Source organism: Xyrauchen texanus, chromosome 43, assembly GCF_025860055.1.
Source record: "Xyrauchen texanus isolate HMW12.3.18 chromosome 43, RBS_HiC_50CHRs, whole genome shotgun sequence".
Taxonomy (NCBI): Eukaryota; Metazoa; Chordata; class Actinopteri; order Cypriniformes; family Catostomidae; genus Xyrauchen; species Xyrauchen texanus.
Window position 1 is genome coordinate 5,094,686 of NC_068318.1, and position 17,484 is coordinate 5,112,169.

The 17,484-nt window shown below is 40.6% G+C and overlaps 1 protein-coding gene across 1 annotated transcript; it reads right to left on the reverse strand.

Annotated features, from left to right (window-relative positions):
• Positions 1–525: 525 nt before the first annotated feature.
• Positions 526–10,769, reverse strand: LOC127636146 (gastrula zinc finger protein XlCGF17.1-like). Its single transcript, XM_052116564.1, has 2 exons — positions 10,431–10,769; positions 526–3,655 (listed from the first exon to the last, which is right to left on the reverse strand). Exons 1-2 carry the CDS (start codon positions 10,507–10,509, stop codon positions 2,745–2,747), a joined length of 990 nt encoding a protein of 329 aa, XP_051972524.1. The 5' UTR covers positions 10,510–10,769; the 3' UTR covers positions 526–2,744.
• Between the last annotated feature and the right edge of the window lie 6,715 nt (positions 10,770–17,484).

Sequence of the window (17,484 nt, forward strand, 5' to 3'; positions counted from 1 at the left end):
ATGCCGCCTTGCACTTCTGATAGTCTGAGGAGCCACTCGTGTTGCTACTACTCGCCTGCGCCGCCATCTTTGTTTTGGGTCCGACGAATCGACGCGCATATTTTGCGTCGACGTATTTTTTGCGTCGACGTCAGCGTTGTCCCAGCCCTATCTGAAGTGTTATTATTTATTTACCTTCAGGCAAGCCAGCAGAAAGATTTTCTTCTAGACATCTTATAGTTAAGCATAAATGTGGACTGCCTTCAATCAATTCGTGGAAGATGTCCTCTTCTACAATGGTGTCTTTGTCATCCAAGTCTTGAAGAGCAGCACTTGTTGCAAGCCCTAATTTGATTTTAAATATTTTAGGGTTGACTGAACAACTGATCCTGTTGATATATTGAATGTATTGTTCTTGTGTAGGAAATAATGTCTTAGCAGCCTCACAATAAACTGTACCATACAAAATGAACTACATGCAATACAAATAAACATTTATTTGGATATACATTATAAACATTTTACACTAAAGTTCAATGTTCTCTTTAAAGCAACAAAAAAAAAAACAGTATGTTTTATTAAAAGCACTGAACATATAAAAGTAACTGATACTGAATGAATGAACACACCGTTTCCAAATCACCTTTTCCCATTGAAGGTGGAGTGTGTAATTTCTGTGCTACTAGTGGCACCAAACGGAATTACAAAAATAAAGTATTTTATTACTGTAAATTATATAATACTGTAAAAAAAATAGGCCATTCTAAATAAAAGATGATAAAGTTTAATGTCGAAATAAAAAAGACCACTATAACATTAACACAGAGGACAGAAAGCATTGCAGAGGAATCGGCTTGTCCGATAACATTGCCGGTGTTACGGTTCAACTGGTTTTCAAGTTAAAGGTGGAGCAAGCAATTCCTGAGAAAGACTCTTGATATTTGAACCTCAACAGACAAACAAACCCCTCCATTCAGTGCTACACTCCACAAACTCATGCAAGCACATTACCAACGCTGTGTGATCACAACTGTGTTGTGTGGATCAATCCGATCCACTTAGTTTATTTTCCCATTTACAGGGCCAGGGCTGTGTACAAATACAAGAGTTTTTTCAGCACACTCACAGAACGGACAGCTAGCTTACCGTAAAGAGATATTTGTCTAATTGAATTTGACAAAAAGCATATTTGAATAAAATTACACACTCCCGTTTAAAGGAAAACCTGCACATTCTGCAAAGACACTCAAATGAAAGTGAATTGCTGGCAAGAAAAATGCAAGAAGGAGGAAAATCAAAATACAGTTAATTTCAAACGTGATAAAACATCTATGTACTGTACATGTCTCATCTAATAATGGTCTTCCACTATAGCATTGATCAATTTAGCATTACAGCATGAAAACATTGTCACTACTCACAGACAGTTCAGGTAAAACACTGTTCCTTTTACATGCCATTTCAAAACACATGAAGTATTCACAAAGAATAGAAATGAACAAACTCACAAAATGTCTTATAAACCATAAATGCATGTTTACACACCTGTTAGCACAATAATGCTATAGTTCATGTAACTATCATAGCTTGAATATAATGTTGGATTTTATAAGTAATCACCCCTGTTGACTTCGTGCCAATAATTTGAAAAGAGCACACAAACAAAATATTCAGATCTTTTTTAAACAGTCAATCGTTTTATAGGTAGCTGATGGAAAAAGCAGCATCTGGGACTGGAGCTCTTTGCGAGAGGTTTCTGATCATAACAGCTTTTTTAGTTGTTGATAAAACTCGTTTGATTATAAGGATATCCATTAACTCAAAACACTGACTGTAAAATTGTAAAGACATCTTACAAAATTTAAAAAGCAAGAATAACCACATAACATGCAAGCAAGCAGTGACCGGCTACACACAAAACACCAACCAACTTCCGCTAGCCAACTGGAAATTCCGCCCACCTAGTGAAATACATTGGACTCTGAGAATATTGTGCATGAGTGATTATTTAAAACCATAGTCTAACACTCCAGTGAAGCCATTCAATCCATTAATACTGCAATATAACTTTAGAATCACAATTAAGATTTAGCGAATACTGTGATTCTCAATCATTAGAATGACAGAACTTAGCATAAACAAACAACTTTTATCACATACTTTACATATATTTATGTGCTTTACCTGATGGACATGAGAATGACTCTTCCATCCTTTAAACCAATCAGTTGTTAATCAAAAATCAACATAAAATTCCAGTGAATAATCCAGCGGACTCCAGTGTCAAGTGAACATCACATCACAATCTCAGCTGAGTCAGTTGAGCTTTTGGCTTATTATTCTTAACTTATTATTCATTTGTCAGCTGAAAAAAAGGGTAATTTCATAATGATTACACACCAGGTCTAGAGGTGTATGAACATAAAAATTAACTTGGACATTCTGCAGAAAAAAGTTAACTTGTATAACCGTGGCTAAACAGGGAAAAGACAATGCTTCACATACACACATACTTATAAACCTTAAATGGATGCAAAAATACATTACATCCAGACCATATCTGTCCTAAGAAATTGAATGAAGACATTAAAGCATGATTCTCTATAGAGCTGGAGTTTTAAGACATTACAGAATGATTTTACATAAAGCTGCTTTAAAACAATGTGTGCATTGTGAACAACGCCATCCAAATAAAAATTATTTGACTTCTGACAAAAATTGCCTTCGATAATGTAATTGTGATTTAATGTTGATGCCTGAAAACACTAGGATGATTTCAGGGCAGTTTGATCTCTAGCATGTGTCTTCTGATGAGTTTTTAAACTTGATGAAGAAACAAATGATTTCCTGCAGATGGAGCAGCTGTAAGGTTTCTCTCCAGTATGCACTCTCTGGTGGACTCTTAATTCAGATGGTTTATAAAATCTCTTCCCACAGTAAGAGCAGAGGTAACGTTTCTCTCCATAGTGTCTTTTTTCATGAGATTTCATGTCAGATTCAAGATGGTAACGCTTGTTACAGTGTGAACATTGAAAGGGTTTCTCCACAGATTGTCTAATTTCATGACGTTTCAGATCAGATTTCTTAAAGAAACGCCTATCGCAGTGTGAGCATTGATAGGGTTTCTCCCCAGAGTGGATTTGCTGATGTGTCTTTAGACAAAATAATTGTTTAAAGGTTTTGTCACATTCTTTGCACTGATACGGCCTCTCATTGGTGTGCAAACGGACATGTGATGTCATATGACTCTTGTTGATGAATCTCTTCTCACAGTGAAGACACGTGTACGGTTTCTCCCCCGTGTGTATTTTCTGATGCTCATTAAGATTTCCTTTAGTTCTAAAACACTTGTCACACTCACTGCAGCTGAAAGGCTTTTCCTCACTGTGTGACTGCATGTGAACTTTCAGTTTAGAAGTTGTAAGGAAAACCTTCCCACACTGCTCACAGGGAAACTCCTGCTTTACTTTGTGCACTTCTGAATGACGGTTCCTCTCTTTTAAGGTGGAAAAGATGCTCTCACAACTCTTACATTTGAAGACTTTCTGCTCTTTGTGTCTTCTCTCATGTCTCACTAAATGTCCTTTCGTAGTGAATGTCTTCTCACAAATTTTGCAAGAAAGATGCTGTTTTGATGTAGAAGCCATTTCTCCATCAGATGGACCACTGTTTGTATCTGAAAGGAACATAACAGTATGTAATGATAAAACAGTACAAATCACAAACTACGTTTCCATCTAAGGATCTTTTAAGAAAAAGTTTTAGCGCATCAAAATAAAGCTGATGGTAACGCAAATTATCGCAAACATTTCACAAGTGTCAACATAATATTTTTGTCGATACATCAAATGTTGTGAAAAACTGGTTTGAAAATGTCTCTGGTTACGTAGTGTAACCCTTGTTCCCTGAAAAAAGCAGAACGAGATGCTGCGCTGAGAAAAGCGCTTTGGGAACGAGAATACCCACGCCGCCGCACTGAGGCTGTCCGGACCCCTACGGTTGTGAAGTGTGCTCACAAGAACGCGAGAGGTCTCAGACATGAGCTTGAGATGTCGACTCAAGGACGTAAGAGCCCGGAGTAGCATGAACATACAAACTATATAATTTGATGAATGTGGGCGGAGAGGACCAGCCTGCCGCATCACAAACTTAATGCAGAGGGACCCCTCTAGCCAAGGCTTTAGAGGAGGCGACACCTCTGGTGGAGTGAGCCTTGATACCTACTGGCGAAGCTTGACCGTGCACCTCATAGGCCAGGGCATTAACATCCCTCACCCAATGCGACATAGCCACTGGCTAGTGCGGTGGACATAAGTCTAAAGGGCACAGACTGGACACAGTCTGTGAAGTCCTTGCTGCTCCGGCATTGCAAACGGCAGGGAGCAGAAGGCATAGAGAGTAACCTGATGTAGGGTCACGAAAGGCACCTTAGGCAGGAAGTCAGGATGAGGGTGCGAAATTGCTTTGGTCGTTCCTGGGGCAAACTCTAAACAGGCTGGCAAAACAGACAGAGCCTGTAGGTCGCTAATTCTCTTTATGAGGTAATCGCCATAAGAAAAAACATCTTGAGTCAGAAGTCTGTCAGATGCTGACTCTAGAGTTTCAAAGGGGGTTTCAACCAGACCCTCAAGGACTATTGCTAAGTCCTATGAAGAGGTCATGGTCCTAGCAGGGGATGCCTCTCAAAGGGCACTCTGTCCATCAAGGCGTGGCAAGCCAAAATGGCAGCCACATAGACCCTGAGAGTGGCGGGGCATGTGCCTGCTGACAGTTTTTCCTGCAGAAAGTCCAGAACTGAAGCAATCTGGCAGTTAACTGGATCTGCATATGAACTTTTAGTAGAGGGAAAAACATACAGGCGCATTCTGGGCCATGTATGTGCCACCGCGTCCAGCCAAGGGGGGCTGGGTGACACAGGGAGAAGTAGAGGAGACATTGCGTTAGCAACCTGCGACGACGAGACGCACCTAGAGTGGGACCCAAGGTAAGAAACCGGGGTCTGAACCACATAGAAAGGGAACGAAGCCTGCGGCACGTAACCCTTATTTACCTTAGGGGACCGTCCCTTGGATGAAACCCCCTGGCTTATAGCCACAGCTGGAAAGGTCTCATGTGCAGAAGGCCAGAAGGGATCACCGCGGACGCAGATGCCATGAGACCTAGTATTCGTTGATACTGACGAGCAGTGCAACCTTGTCCTAGCCTGACCTTGCTCAGGGTGTTCTGAATGGAAATGATTAGTGCGGGAGACAATTGTGCCTGCATCGTGATCGAATTCCATATAACCCCCAGATAAGTGATTCCCCGGGTGGGAGAGAGAACGCTCTCTGACGTTAAGTCTCAGATCCTGAGAAACAAGATGAGCTAAGACGATATCCCTGTGCTGAACTGCCAGTTCTTGGAACTGTGCTAGATCAGCCAGTCGTCTATGTAATTCAGAATGCGGATGCCCCGGAGTCGCAAATGAGCCAGTGCTGCATCCCTGCATTTCATGAATGTGCGGGTTAATAGGGCTAGGCTGAATGGAAGAACCCGATACTGGAAGGCTTCGCCCCCGAAAGTGAACCTCAGGAACTTTCTGTGCTGTGGCGGAATTTCTATATGAAGATGGTGACCAGCCAAACGGGATGTTGGGCTTGTGACATGATCGTCTTGATAGTTAGCATCTTGGACTTGAACACACTGACTGGGCAGTTCAAGCCTTGATCTAAGGTCGGACGCAACCCCCCACCCTTTTTGGGAACCAAGAAGTATTCGCTGTAATAACCTGACTCTTTCTCTGGAAGGGGAACATGTTCTATGGCCCCTTAGACCGAGAGATTTTACAGTTTTTTTCACAGTAGAAATGCCTGTTCCAATTTACGGTAGTGGGGACCACGCCATTGAAACACGGAGGGAGGCGAGCGAATTTAATTCTGTAGCCCTTCTTTACTGTTCTTAGGACCCACATAAAAATATCTGGCAGAAGTTTCCACGCTGCCAGGTACTCTGAGATGGGTATTATTTTAAGACTTCCTGTTGAGGGGGTGTTGAGTGTTTCCGCGTCCTGGATCAAGGCAGGATGCAACGGTACACCCAACTCTTTGTTGGAAGCCCGAACAACCAAAGGCGGCTGGAGTGAAGAGGTTTCGTGAGGGTATCGGGAGGGCCGAAGTGGATGGTACACGCACCCTGTCCCGAGGGGAACTACCCCCACAAGGCTGGGTACAAGACCATCAGGGCTTCTTTCTATTAGAAATCATGACCCCGAGGTCCTGCTTGGGCGGCTGCTGAGGGCGACGAGCCTGTCCTCAGTCCTTACGAGGGGGAGCATGACTCGCCACGCTCGGTTTCTGAGCCTCCCTCCTAGCAGAGTCTGGGCGAGACTGGGTGGCCGACGGCCCCGCCGCCTGAGTGCGGTAAGGAAAAACCGCCCATAGGCTTCCTCGTGGCTTTTTGCCTCCTGGAATCTGGAGATAACCGTATTCATGGCATCTCCAAAGAGACCAGAAGGCTAAACCAGGGCATCAAGTAAGAAAACTCTGTCCTTATCCCTGATGCCCGAAAGGTTAATCCATAAATGCCTCTCTGTGCTGACTAAAGCGGACAGAGACCGGCCAATAGCACGGGCTGTCTGCTTGGTCGCACGGAGAGATAGATCTGTGGCCTGATGAAGTTCAGAGAAGGCTTCTTCATCAAGCGTTGCACCCGCACTCAGGTCTTTCAGTAGGTCAGCCTGGTAAGCCTGTAACTCAGCCATGGTGTGCAGCGCAGCACCAGCCTGACCTGCCGCTTGATAAGCCCTCCCTACTAGCATGGATGTGGTCCTGCATGGCTTAGTGGGGAGAGCGGGTTTTTTCAATGATGATGCCGAACCCAGTGAGAGATAACCCGCGAGTGTCTCTTCGACCGGTGGCATCATTGAATACCCTCGTGCCTCAGCACCCACGATAGTCTATTTTTTATATAACAATGACGAGGGCACGTGAACGCGAGAAGTATAAGGCTTCCTCCATGAATGAGAAAGCTTGTCGTGGAGGTCATCATAGAAGGGAAGGGAAAGATGAGGCATTCCCTTCCCTTGGCCACAGACAGAAATCTGTCCTCTAATTTGGAGCGTTTAGAGTTTCTTGATCACGTGGCCAATCGAACTGAAGTCTGGCCACCGCACGAGTAACCACATCGAGTAACTCCTCAGAAGATTTTGAGTCATGTTTGGAGTGCTCAGATATGGGTAACTTGAAGTCCGCAGACCTAAGAGAATCAAGGTCCCCCTCAGGAACTGAAGAAGCACCGGAGCGCGCTTCAAGATCATGGGAAGGACCAGCCGGATCTGGGGAGAGAGCGAACGAAAGGGACGGACCCGTCTCTCACTCCTCAACCAGATCCATACGACAGCCCCACAAATGAAGTGTGGGTGCCGGCTCTCGGAAGTAAGCAAGGCGAGTGCGAAGCATTTTGACCGAAAGTAGGTTGCAATGCGTGCACCCGCCCTGCCCCAACGCGAGAGTAGCATGCTCTTCCCCCAAACAAACAAAGCAAAACTGACGCGTGTCCCTCTCAGCCATAGAGCGTAAACAGGGGAACACGCATCGTTTGCCTTGATTCTCCAACATTTTTCTCTCCTTTCTTTTTTTTCAGGGCAAAGAGAGAAGAAAAGAAAGTTCTGCGCACTGCCTAACAATTTCTAACTCCTAACAAAGGAAAGAAAGTTTTGACTGGCTTGTGAGAGACACACAGAATGGGCTCTGAAAAAAATTGATCTGACGACATGCTGGCGACGCGTCTATTTATAACCTGGCCACAGGTGCATCCAATGATCTCACCAGCCGAGGCTATAAATTCTGGTCAATGTTCATTGACATGTTACACACATATTAACAGCTGGTCACAATGCAGGATTGTTCCCAAAGCACTTTTCTCAGCCCAGCATTCAAGTGAAGCTTTTTGTAAAGGGAACACTTTGCCGAGAAAATTGGCAGTAACGCAAAAATATAGTGTCACATGACGGAGTTTACCCCAATCGTTAGCCTGTGTTAATCATGACGACAGTATACATCCTTGATTATGGATTGATCTTAACGGCATATAGATCTGATGCTGCAAACATGACACCCCAGGAGTGTCAACAAAAATATCTCACATCATGCACATCGACAAGTACACAGAGAACAAATGAATGGCCACTGTTTGCGATTAATTGAATTGCAGTATCTACCCGTTTATTTATTAAAATAGTTTTTCCACACAATTCAAAATAATAGACGGCAGTCATGGAATTAGCCCACAATACAAGAAACATAATTTCTGTAACAAAAGCTTCTGCGTGTTTTTTATGTTTTTTGGGAACACTTACAGCCCAATTCTATAAAATTATTGTTTAGTTTTACATTTCAAAAAATGCCAGCAAAATTCCCTGTATTAAATAAAATAAATTACCAAACAAAAAAAAGCATTAAATTAAAGAAAAAAATTACCAAACTAAAAATATAGATATTTGTAAATCTATATATGCCTTATCTTGACACAAACTTAAATTAGCTTTACCCTGTTCTGTAGATGAATAAAGTCGTCTGAATGACGTTCTAAGAATGTTCTAGACTTTATTCAAGACTATAAACTTATTAACTTTCACAAAATGACCTTTTGAACATTTTGAACAATATCTTTTAAATATTTTAAATCTTCACGTCGTATTAGCTGAGCTTCTTCAGAAAATGTAAATTGCATTATGACACTAAAATAAAATTTAGATGAAAATCAAGTTCAGTTGGTCCTTAAAAGTTGCTGGAGAACTATGCAGAACATAATGCAGTTGTGATGCTTTAGATATGATTGTTTAAAATAGCCTATTGAATATCAGGAATGTATCATATATAAACCCTGATATTACACCGCATCAATGTTTCTTTTATAGCTGTGCACACACATCGACTGCGCCATGCCCACCACACGAGTCCTCCTCCAAAACTACTGATGAATGCAGCGGCACTATGACTGGGACTCTAACAGGTAAGGTTAACGTTTAGCAAACAAACCAACAAACAAAATCGGCTAACTTGTAGTGGTACATGCTTGTGTACTTGTTAAATTAACGTTTCTGTTCACGGTGACATAGTCCTACAAACTGGGGCCTACGTAACTTTAGATATTGTTTGGATGAATGGCTATAGCTAGCTAAATCCATGTTAAAAATGCTTTAAGGTTGACAGTAACTGATCAAGTTTAACTCACATTGAACTAGTTATCTTCTTAAACTGTACTTAACCTTAGGGTTGGCTGAATTAACAGTTTAGCTTTCTTGTTGTTTTTCCTCTTCACATTAATGTTATAGCATCTGCCGACCCTGAGGAGCACGAGGAGACCAGAAGGCTCAGGAGATGAGTCTTTGAGTCTGTAAACAAAGTCAACAAACTGAAAAAATAATATCAGAAAGTTTTTTTGAGGTAATGTTTGTAATCTTTTTAAAACTGATTTCATGGTATTGAAAAAAGTTGTTTAGGAACTGGTATCGAGTCAAGGTATCGTATCGATATCGACATTTTTGGAACGATACCCAGCCCTAGAGATAACATTAAATTATGTGTAGCCACAAGCAACTATTCCTAAACCAAACCCTTATGCTAAACCTATAGTAAGCACATGTTAATTAGTTATGATCAGTCATTACTTGTGTGGTTACACTGTTAAATAAAGTGTAACCCATAATACAATCAACTATCATGTACTGCACTTTTATCAAGACTATAATCTATCAGAACTATTTTTCCAATGCCGAGTTCACTTTCAGAAAACTACCTTTTGAACATTTCAAAATGTTTAAATATTTTAAACCTAACCATCTTTGCCTTGGATGGATGGTCCTAAATACTGAGAGAGAAAGTTTCCTCCACTACTTTTGCCGGCAGGTTGCCAGCTTGAACAGGGCCATGAAGATTCGCTTTCGGGTCAGAACCGGTGCCAATTGAATAGGTGCAACTTCAGGACCAATATTACAGTCCTGTCAGAAGGGCAATTGTTGCCTTTTGATTGCAATTCTTCGTCTTCTGATTGATTTTATTTGTTAATTAAAATTACAGTAAACTGGATAATTTCAATGAATTGTCTCAATACTCTCCCCATTTTACCAAAACTTCAGAAGAAAACAAAATGAGGGACACCTGTGTGGCGAATTAGCGATAAACACACATTTCTGAATGGAAACGGCTTCAGGGCAGATTTCTGTTGCGATAAATCAAAACTTATGCGACAGAGTGGGTTTTTTTTAGGCATGACGTCATCACGCACACCCTTTTTTTTTTTTTATAGCTATAGAAACCGCTTATAAACAATTTGGACACTGACAAATGTCTGAATGCTGCATTAGATACATAATATCAAACAAAGTTGCATCAGCACACAAATGATGCTAGATAACTTACACTGCATTTTCTAAAAATCTCATGTGAAATATTATAAAGTAAAAAACATACCTGAAGGAATAAAATCACTATCTTCATCACTCTTGTTTTGTTCCTCTATTGTGGTTATCATCATCATCATCATCATCATCAGTGTGTTGTTCCTGTGCTGTGGTTTCTCGTCTCATCTCCATGAGGTTCCTGCAGTCCATCAGCTTCACTGAACACATCTTCAATGGTATCTTGAGCATCTGCTGTTCTCCAGCAGTGTTACAGACAGAAGCCAGATCAGTTCCTACTGATTTACACCACATCAGATCCACCTGCAAACTCATCTTCAATATCTGAACTAAAAACAATGAACTATAAACACTGATCCACAAACACTAGCAGAGTGCTCAAACTGTGAGTTCTTTCTTTAGTGAGTTAACTGGAGGACTAAAGAGCTTATAGCGCCTCCTGCTGTACTGGAGTGAAACACAATCAACACTAGATTCATCAGGAGGATTTCAAACACATTTACAGCAAATACAAGTCCACCTGCAAACTCACCTTAAACATCTGAACTATAATCACTGAACTATAAAAACACACAAGCGGAGTGTTCAAGCAGTGAGCTCTTCTTTCTTTCTTTCTTTAGTGAGTTTACCGGCACACTAAAGATCTTCATAGCGCCTCCTGCTGTACTGGAGTGAAACACAATCAACACTAGATTCATCAGGATTATTTCAAACACAGAATACTGATTTACAACACATCAAATCCACCTGCAAGTCATCTTCAATATCTGAACTATAAACACTGAACTATATTGTGGTGTATTATTGTTAGCTTGTTCTAGCTATTCGTAGTGCTACTGAATTCTATGTTTACATTGTGTTTGAGGCTTCCTTTATTTCATTAAATACCAGGGGGCTTAAAGACAGTATTAAGAGAAAAACTATATTTTTATTTTGCAAAATGCAAAGTCCAGTACAGAAGACTCAACTTTTGAACTGGAAATACCATTTTGTTTAACCATGGAACTAATCTGCTGGTGTAGCCATATGCTTGAACAACTGCCAATGAAAAGTTGTTGAATTTAAAGGAGATAAAGATGGACACTGGATTGCTGTGGTTTTAATCATTGAAGGAACTCCACTGATTCTTTTAAATGTTTATAATGGACAGTCTAGGAACTAAATATTGCAGGAACAAATTTCTGAGACTATTAGAGAATTGAAAGCACTCTTCCCAACTGATAATATTTTAGTGGCGGAAACTTTTGTGTAACTAATTGTGTACCTGATGAATGGATGGATAGATTCCCAACAAAGTATGTTGGTTATGAATATAGGCTAATCAAAATATTACTGGGTTTTGTATTAATAATTCCCTAATATATGTTTGGAGACATGTTAACCCTGAAATAAGGCAATATTCATGGATTAGACCCCCTTGGGAGTCGTAAATCAAGAATAGATATTTGGTTGATAACACAGGAAATCTTAAAATATGTTTCACAAGCTAAAATATCTGCGGCTCCTACTACTGATCACTGTTTAGTTACTGTCACACTGATGCCTGACACTGGAATGATTTGTAGATGAAATATTGGAAATTAAATGCTAATTTTCTAAATGATGAACAATTTTGTAAAATTTGAAAGTACTCATTTGATTATGGTAAAATAATGTGTAAAAACTAAAAAGAATTAGAGAGACAGCTGATAAAGGACATTAATGATTGTTGTAATAAGGATCTGTAATTAGATACTGATAAGGAAAAAATTATTAGATTACGATTGTCACGTTTTCATGTTTTTGTGCTTTTATGTTGAAATTCTTGTTTAGTTCCCACTTTCCTGTTTCCTGTTGGTTTTGTAGTCCTTTTGTAGTTTTATTTCACGATTGGTTCTCCCTGATTGTTTCCCCAGGTGTTCCTTGTTTTTTCTTGTATATTTAAGCCCTTGTTTCCCCCTGTTAGTTTGTCAGTCTTTACATGTTTTGTTTATGCTCTGTGTTTGGTTTCCTGAGTTTTGATTTTCTTTTTATTCTGAGTTAGCTTGTATATTCTGCCATTAAATAAAGCTGTGAAAGAAAGACTGACCCCCGAAATGGATCAAGCAGCAATCTTCATCCGGTTGAGCCGAGTGAACCTTCCTATTATCGAATACACTCGTCTGTTCAGCACCATTGCCAGATGCAAGTCTTTGTACCAGATCAGCCTCCTTGCTGACAAGTGGAAGGAATTGCCAAAGACCGGTAACTACACGTGGGAAGAATACGTGGATTTAATTTTATCAACGTTCGCTTCTGAGAATCCTCATAAGAGACAGCGCCCACACCTGCCTCAGCCAACGCCCATGCCTGCCACGTCCAACAAGCCAATGCCCACACCTGCCACGGTCAATGAGCCAGCGTAGCCGGCCTCGCCCGTCCCAGAGCCAGCGTAGCCGGCCTCGCCCGTCCCAGAGCCAGCGTAGCCGGCCTCGCCCGTCCCAGAGCCAGCATTGCCAGCCTCGTTCCTCCCAGAGCCAGCATTGCCAACTTCGGCCATCCAGAGGAGGAGGAAATGAAGGGCTTCTGTTCCCCACTTTCTGCCTGTACTCCCTTCCACGGCTATTCCTCCAGAGCCTTCCACGGCTCCACCCCCGGTGCCTTCCACGGCACTGCCCACTCCCCCAGAGATAGTTCCTCCCGCGGCTCCGTCCGCTCCCCCAGAGACTCCTCCTTCAGCAGTTCTGTCCATCTTACCAGTGCCTCCTGACCCTTGATCAGCCCTGCGGCCGCCTCCCAGGCCTCCGGACCCAGTCCCTTTCCTACGGCCGCCTCCCAGACCTCCTGACACAGTCCCCACCTTGAGGTGGTCCCTTTGGTCCACTGGCCCTCTGCCTGATCTCCTCTGATCTCCTGGCCGTCCCCTGGATCTGCTCTGGTCTCCTGGCAGCCCGCCTGAAATGCTCTGGTCTCCTGGCCGCCCGCCTGAACTGAGGTTGAGTAAATGATGACAGATTTGTCATTTTGGCTGAACTATCCCTTTAAGAGCATGAAACGCCTGCTGCAGCTTTAAATGTTGTTTGTCTCTTTTCAGACTCCTCCTCCTCAGGTGAAAGTGAAACTATTAAAATAGGATCCATTTTATGACAAGAGCAGAAATTACACGACGAGAGAAAAATAGAAAGTGTACAACAGTTTGTGCTGCACTGAATTGTGTGAAACAATAAATCAAGTGATTGTGAAGTATTTTGTAGGTAATATTCTAATCAGTAAACCGTAAGTGAACATCAACAAATCTTGACAGGTGAGTACTGAACTGCTGCAAACCAAACCTCACAAGACAACTTGAATGAATCTTTAAATCTATCAGCTACAGTAAGACATCTAACAGATATCTTAGTATTCACCACAGCAGAAAAAACACATACTGACACTTTTGCTCTTTTATCTGAATTGTCAGTATGTGTTCAGTTTCTTTGGCACTGAAATGTTACTGATTTGATTGGCCTGAATATAGATGTCCCTTTTGTTGACAGGTGTTCAATGGACTGTTCAGATGATGTCATGGACTCCACAAAAGATCTCAGTGGACAGAGAGACACAGGGAAGGTCAAGAGGTCAGAGGATTGCACTGGTTTAATAAAATACACTGATAGATATTACATACACTACAGTATAAAACACTGAGGAGAAATGAAAACCGACTGGATTACAATTTTAAGTATCAAGTATTAAGGTAATTGTCAACAACATCACAATTACTACTTTTGCTTGCTTAATTCAGAACTTTCAATCAAACTCTCCAACAAATCTCTTCAGCAGAAGCAAATCTGTTGCAGAACTGTGGTGAATACAGTCTCATGAATGATGGTTGTATATCTCAAGTGTAATCTGTTGGAACAAACATGTGAAAACATGTTTAGGGCAAAGTGAGATCTACAGTAAGATGACAGTGAGATGGTTTAATTCAGTCACAGATATAACTGGAAAAATGTTTTAGTCAGTTGTATGTAGAAGATGAAACTCCAATGTGTTTCTCTGTACATTTTTAGACACAAACGCAGGATTTCCTTCAGATGAATGCGTAACAAACCGTTAAACTAAAATATTTTTTAGGATTGGGGTCAAAGGTCATTTGTGTGTATGTTTATCCTGTAAAAGTACATTTTATCATTCAATTCTTGTGAAAAAAAAAAAAAAAGTTTTTCAGAAAGCAGCACATTTTTTATTGTATGGTGTATATTAATTCTGTGCATTTATTGGCGTGTAAGTTTGATCTTCAGTCACAGCTGAAAGTCTTTCCAGTTTTGGTGCATTCAAATCTAATCTGCTGTGTAATGTCATGTGCTCAAATATATCTTATTTAGATAAGTGAAAGTCCTGAATGTTGAACTAGGACTGAGCATTAAACATTACCAAACAGTCACTGTGTGTAACCATGACAATCTGACTTTTACAATGAATCCATGAATATAATTGTGCCATTATTTTTTTTCCACACAACTTTGCAGAGATCACATGAACTGAACTCTGTTTATTTGTTGTTTTAGTGTCATTCATGGAGAATCTCCTGAATCCAGCTGTGTGTCCATGAAGAGTGACTGGTCAATGGAAAAACCACCTGTTTTCAGTTCAGGACCCCTTTGTGCTAATGTTAGGTGTGGACTCTCGTTGACTGACAGTATGAACTTGTACATCACAAAGATAACAACTGATAAAACACATGAACTGAACTCCGTTTATTTGCTGTTTAGTGTCATTCATGGAGAATCTCCTGAATCCAGCTGTGTGTCCATGAAGAGTGAGGGGTCAATGAATAAACCACTTAACTTCAGTTCTGGAGAATCTTTGATCAACTATAGAAACAAACAGGACAGATCAGAGTCTGGGAAACTGCCATTGGACTCTATTTTTGAGGTGTGATTTATGTGTGTGTGTGTCAAAAATAATATATTGTAGATTATTGCCCTTGATATTGTAACTTATTACTGCTTAAATTATTAATTCACGTACAGTAAATATGGCATATTCAAACTTATTAACAGCCGATTTAAATCGACCAAGTTACTCTGTCCAGTAAGCCATTTCATGGAGAGACAGGCTCATGTAAGATCATCGTTAGATTATTTTTGACTTCAGTGGTTGCACTTTGGAAATTAAAAACTGTCATTTGCGATCAGAGTTTTTGTGAAAATGTTAAATCTACCAATACCAGCTGCGTGGCAAATTAGTCTTATTAGAGCAGACGCGATAACAATAACGGTGATTCCTGACATATAATATTCATGCCACATTGGCCTACTTATTAACATGACAAAACAAAACTGTATTACATTTGTAATAAATTGTACACAGAAATCGAGCAACGCGACAAACTCATTACAATGACTGCAGGTTTACACTGTTTGAGACCTGCATTTCGACGCGAGCTCCGCGACGATCCGCACAATGTTCTGCACTCTCACGAATGCTCTCATTAAAAACAAAGCGGTCTAAACAGCATAATAAATCAATTATTTACACCGTGTCTGTGCCTTGATTAGAGCGGGAGCATTTTAGTTTTGTCGTGTTGGTCATTTGCAGTGTATTTAACATCTATGTTCGAAGCGATGCAATGAATCAAAAATAATTACAAAGTGCTTTTCGCTTTTGTTCTACAGCTTATTTTCGAGTGTCTGGTGATGTTTCTTCAGTATTAATTCCCCTGTGCCATGCGAACAGAGCAAGAACATAAAGCAAGCAACTGTTTAAAACTTGCGCATTAGGGTCGGTTGTCATTACAGATAGGATGGAGGACTAAGAAGCTCTGATTGGCAATTGCCGTTTCATTGCTCAACGGACATGTTAGTGATCTGTTAGAGGACTCAACTGCTGCAAAAACACATTGTAAATAGAAACCATCAATGGAAAAGAAGTAGTAAATATTATTTACGGTGTGACAAATTATTTATGAGGTATGATTTACGACCTAACAGGTGTACTTTTTAACTTTGCTTCCTCTCCCCTCCCTCCGGCAGTTGTACACACTGTCAGAAAAAACGGTACGGTTGGGGTACATTTGTGAACACTTAGGGTACAAATGGTGAAGTTGTACACTCAATGGGTAATATTTACACCTTAGGGTACTAATATGTACCATTTAGTGGTAAAAAAGGTACAAATATGTTTCCAACTGTCAGAGGGTCCATGTTTGGACCATTTAATCCCCAAACAAGGGTACAATCTGTGACATAGGAAGAAAGTGTGGTAAAAGCTTATTAGGCTCTGCATCCACAGTGATCTCAACAATTCAGTGAACACATATTTGTCAATCACCCAAAATAGATTAAACATAAGAAATCCATGTTCATGAGTTGTTGGTTATAAGAAGAGATACACAAAGTAACCAAATGTATTGAATAGCCCACATCTTTACTGCTGTCACTGGTTCTGAACAGTATCCAGGCTGGCACATGACCTTCTATTGATTATGCAGAGCATCAAGATGATAAGTTTTAAACATAAAGCAAATGTAATAAAGTAGGTCTGTATTTTTTATTGTAATGCTAAACTGTGTAATATAATACCTGTTTTAACTTAAGATAGCCTACCTAATTTAGAGTTAAAATAAATACACATGCTAATCTTTTTTTAGCAAAAGCAATTTTTAAAAGCAATGTAGACGAAAACTATTCAACGTTTATTTAAAATGATATGGGGTACTTTTACTTTGCATCCAAGTACAAATACACGCATTTGTCCAGCCAATGGGATTGTAGCCCGCGCAGTGCACGACTTTATGCGCGCGAAGAAGTAGTTGGAGGTACTGTGCACAGAAAGCGACGGTTATTCCAAGAAGATGGCTGTCTCACTCCTGACGCTGTCGACGGAGGATCTTCTTCAGAAACTGAAAGAAGCCGGAATAAATATCACCGAAGACGAAGCACAAAAATTCAGAGGTATGTTTAGTTTTAAGTATTGTGAAAATCCGTTGGTTCCCTTTCGAGTTATGTGCACTTGAAATAACGTCTGTAGCGTTAGGCCTAACTTAACGTTACTGACGCGTGAGGGAAAACCTTTATTCGAAAATACTGGCCTGACAAAACCAACGTATTGTTATTACACTTATTTGTATGTTTTAGCCTTAAATTAAGATATAACTTTTAGCA

Coding starts and splice junctions, on each gene's coding strand:
- LOC127636146 (XM_052116564.1), bottom strand. CDS start 10,509: ATGATGATGATGATGATGATGATAACCACAATAGAGGAACAAAACAAG. Junction 3,656..10,430: donor TAGTGATTTTATTCCTTCAG/GTATGTTTTTTA, acceptor TGTTCCTTTCAG/ATACAAACAGTGGTCCATCT.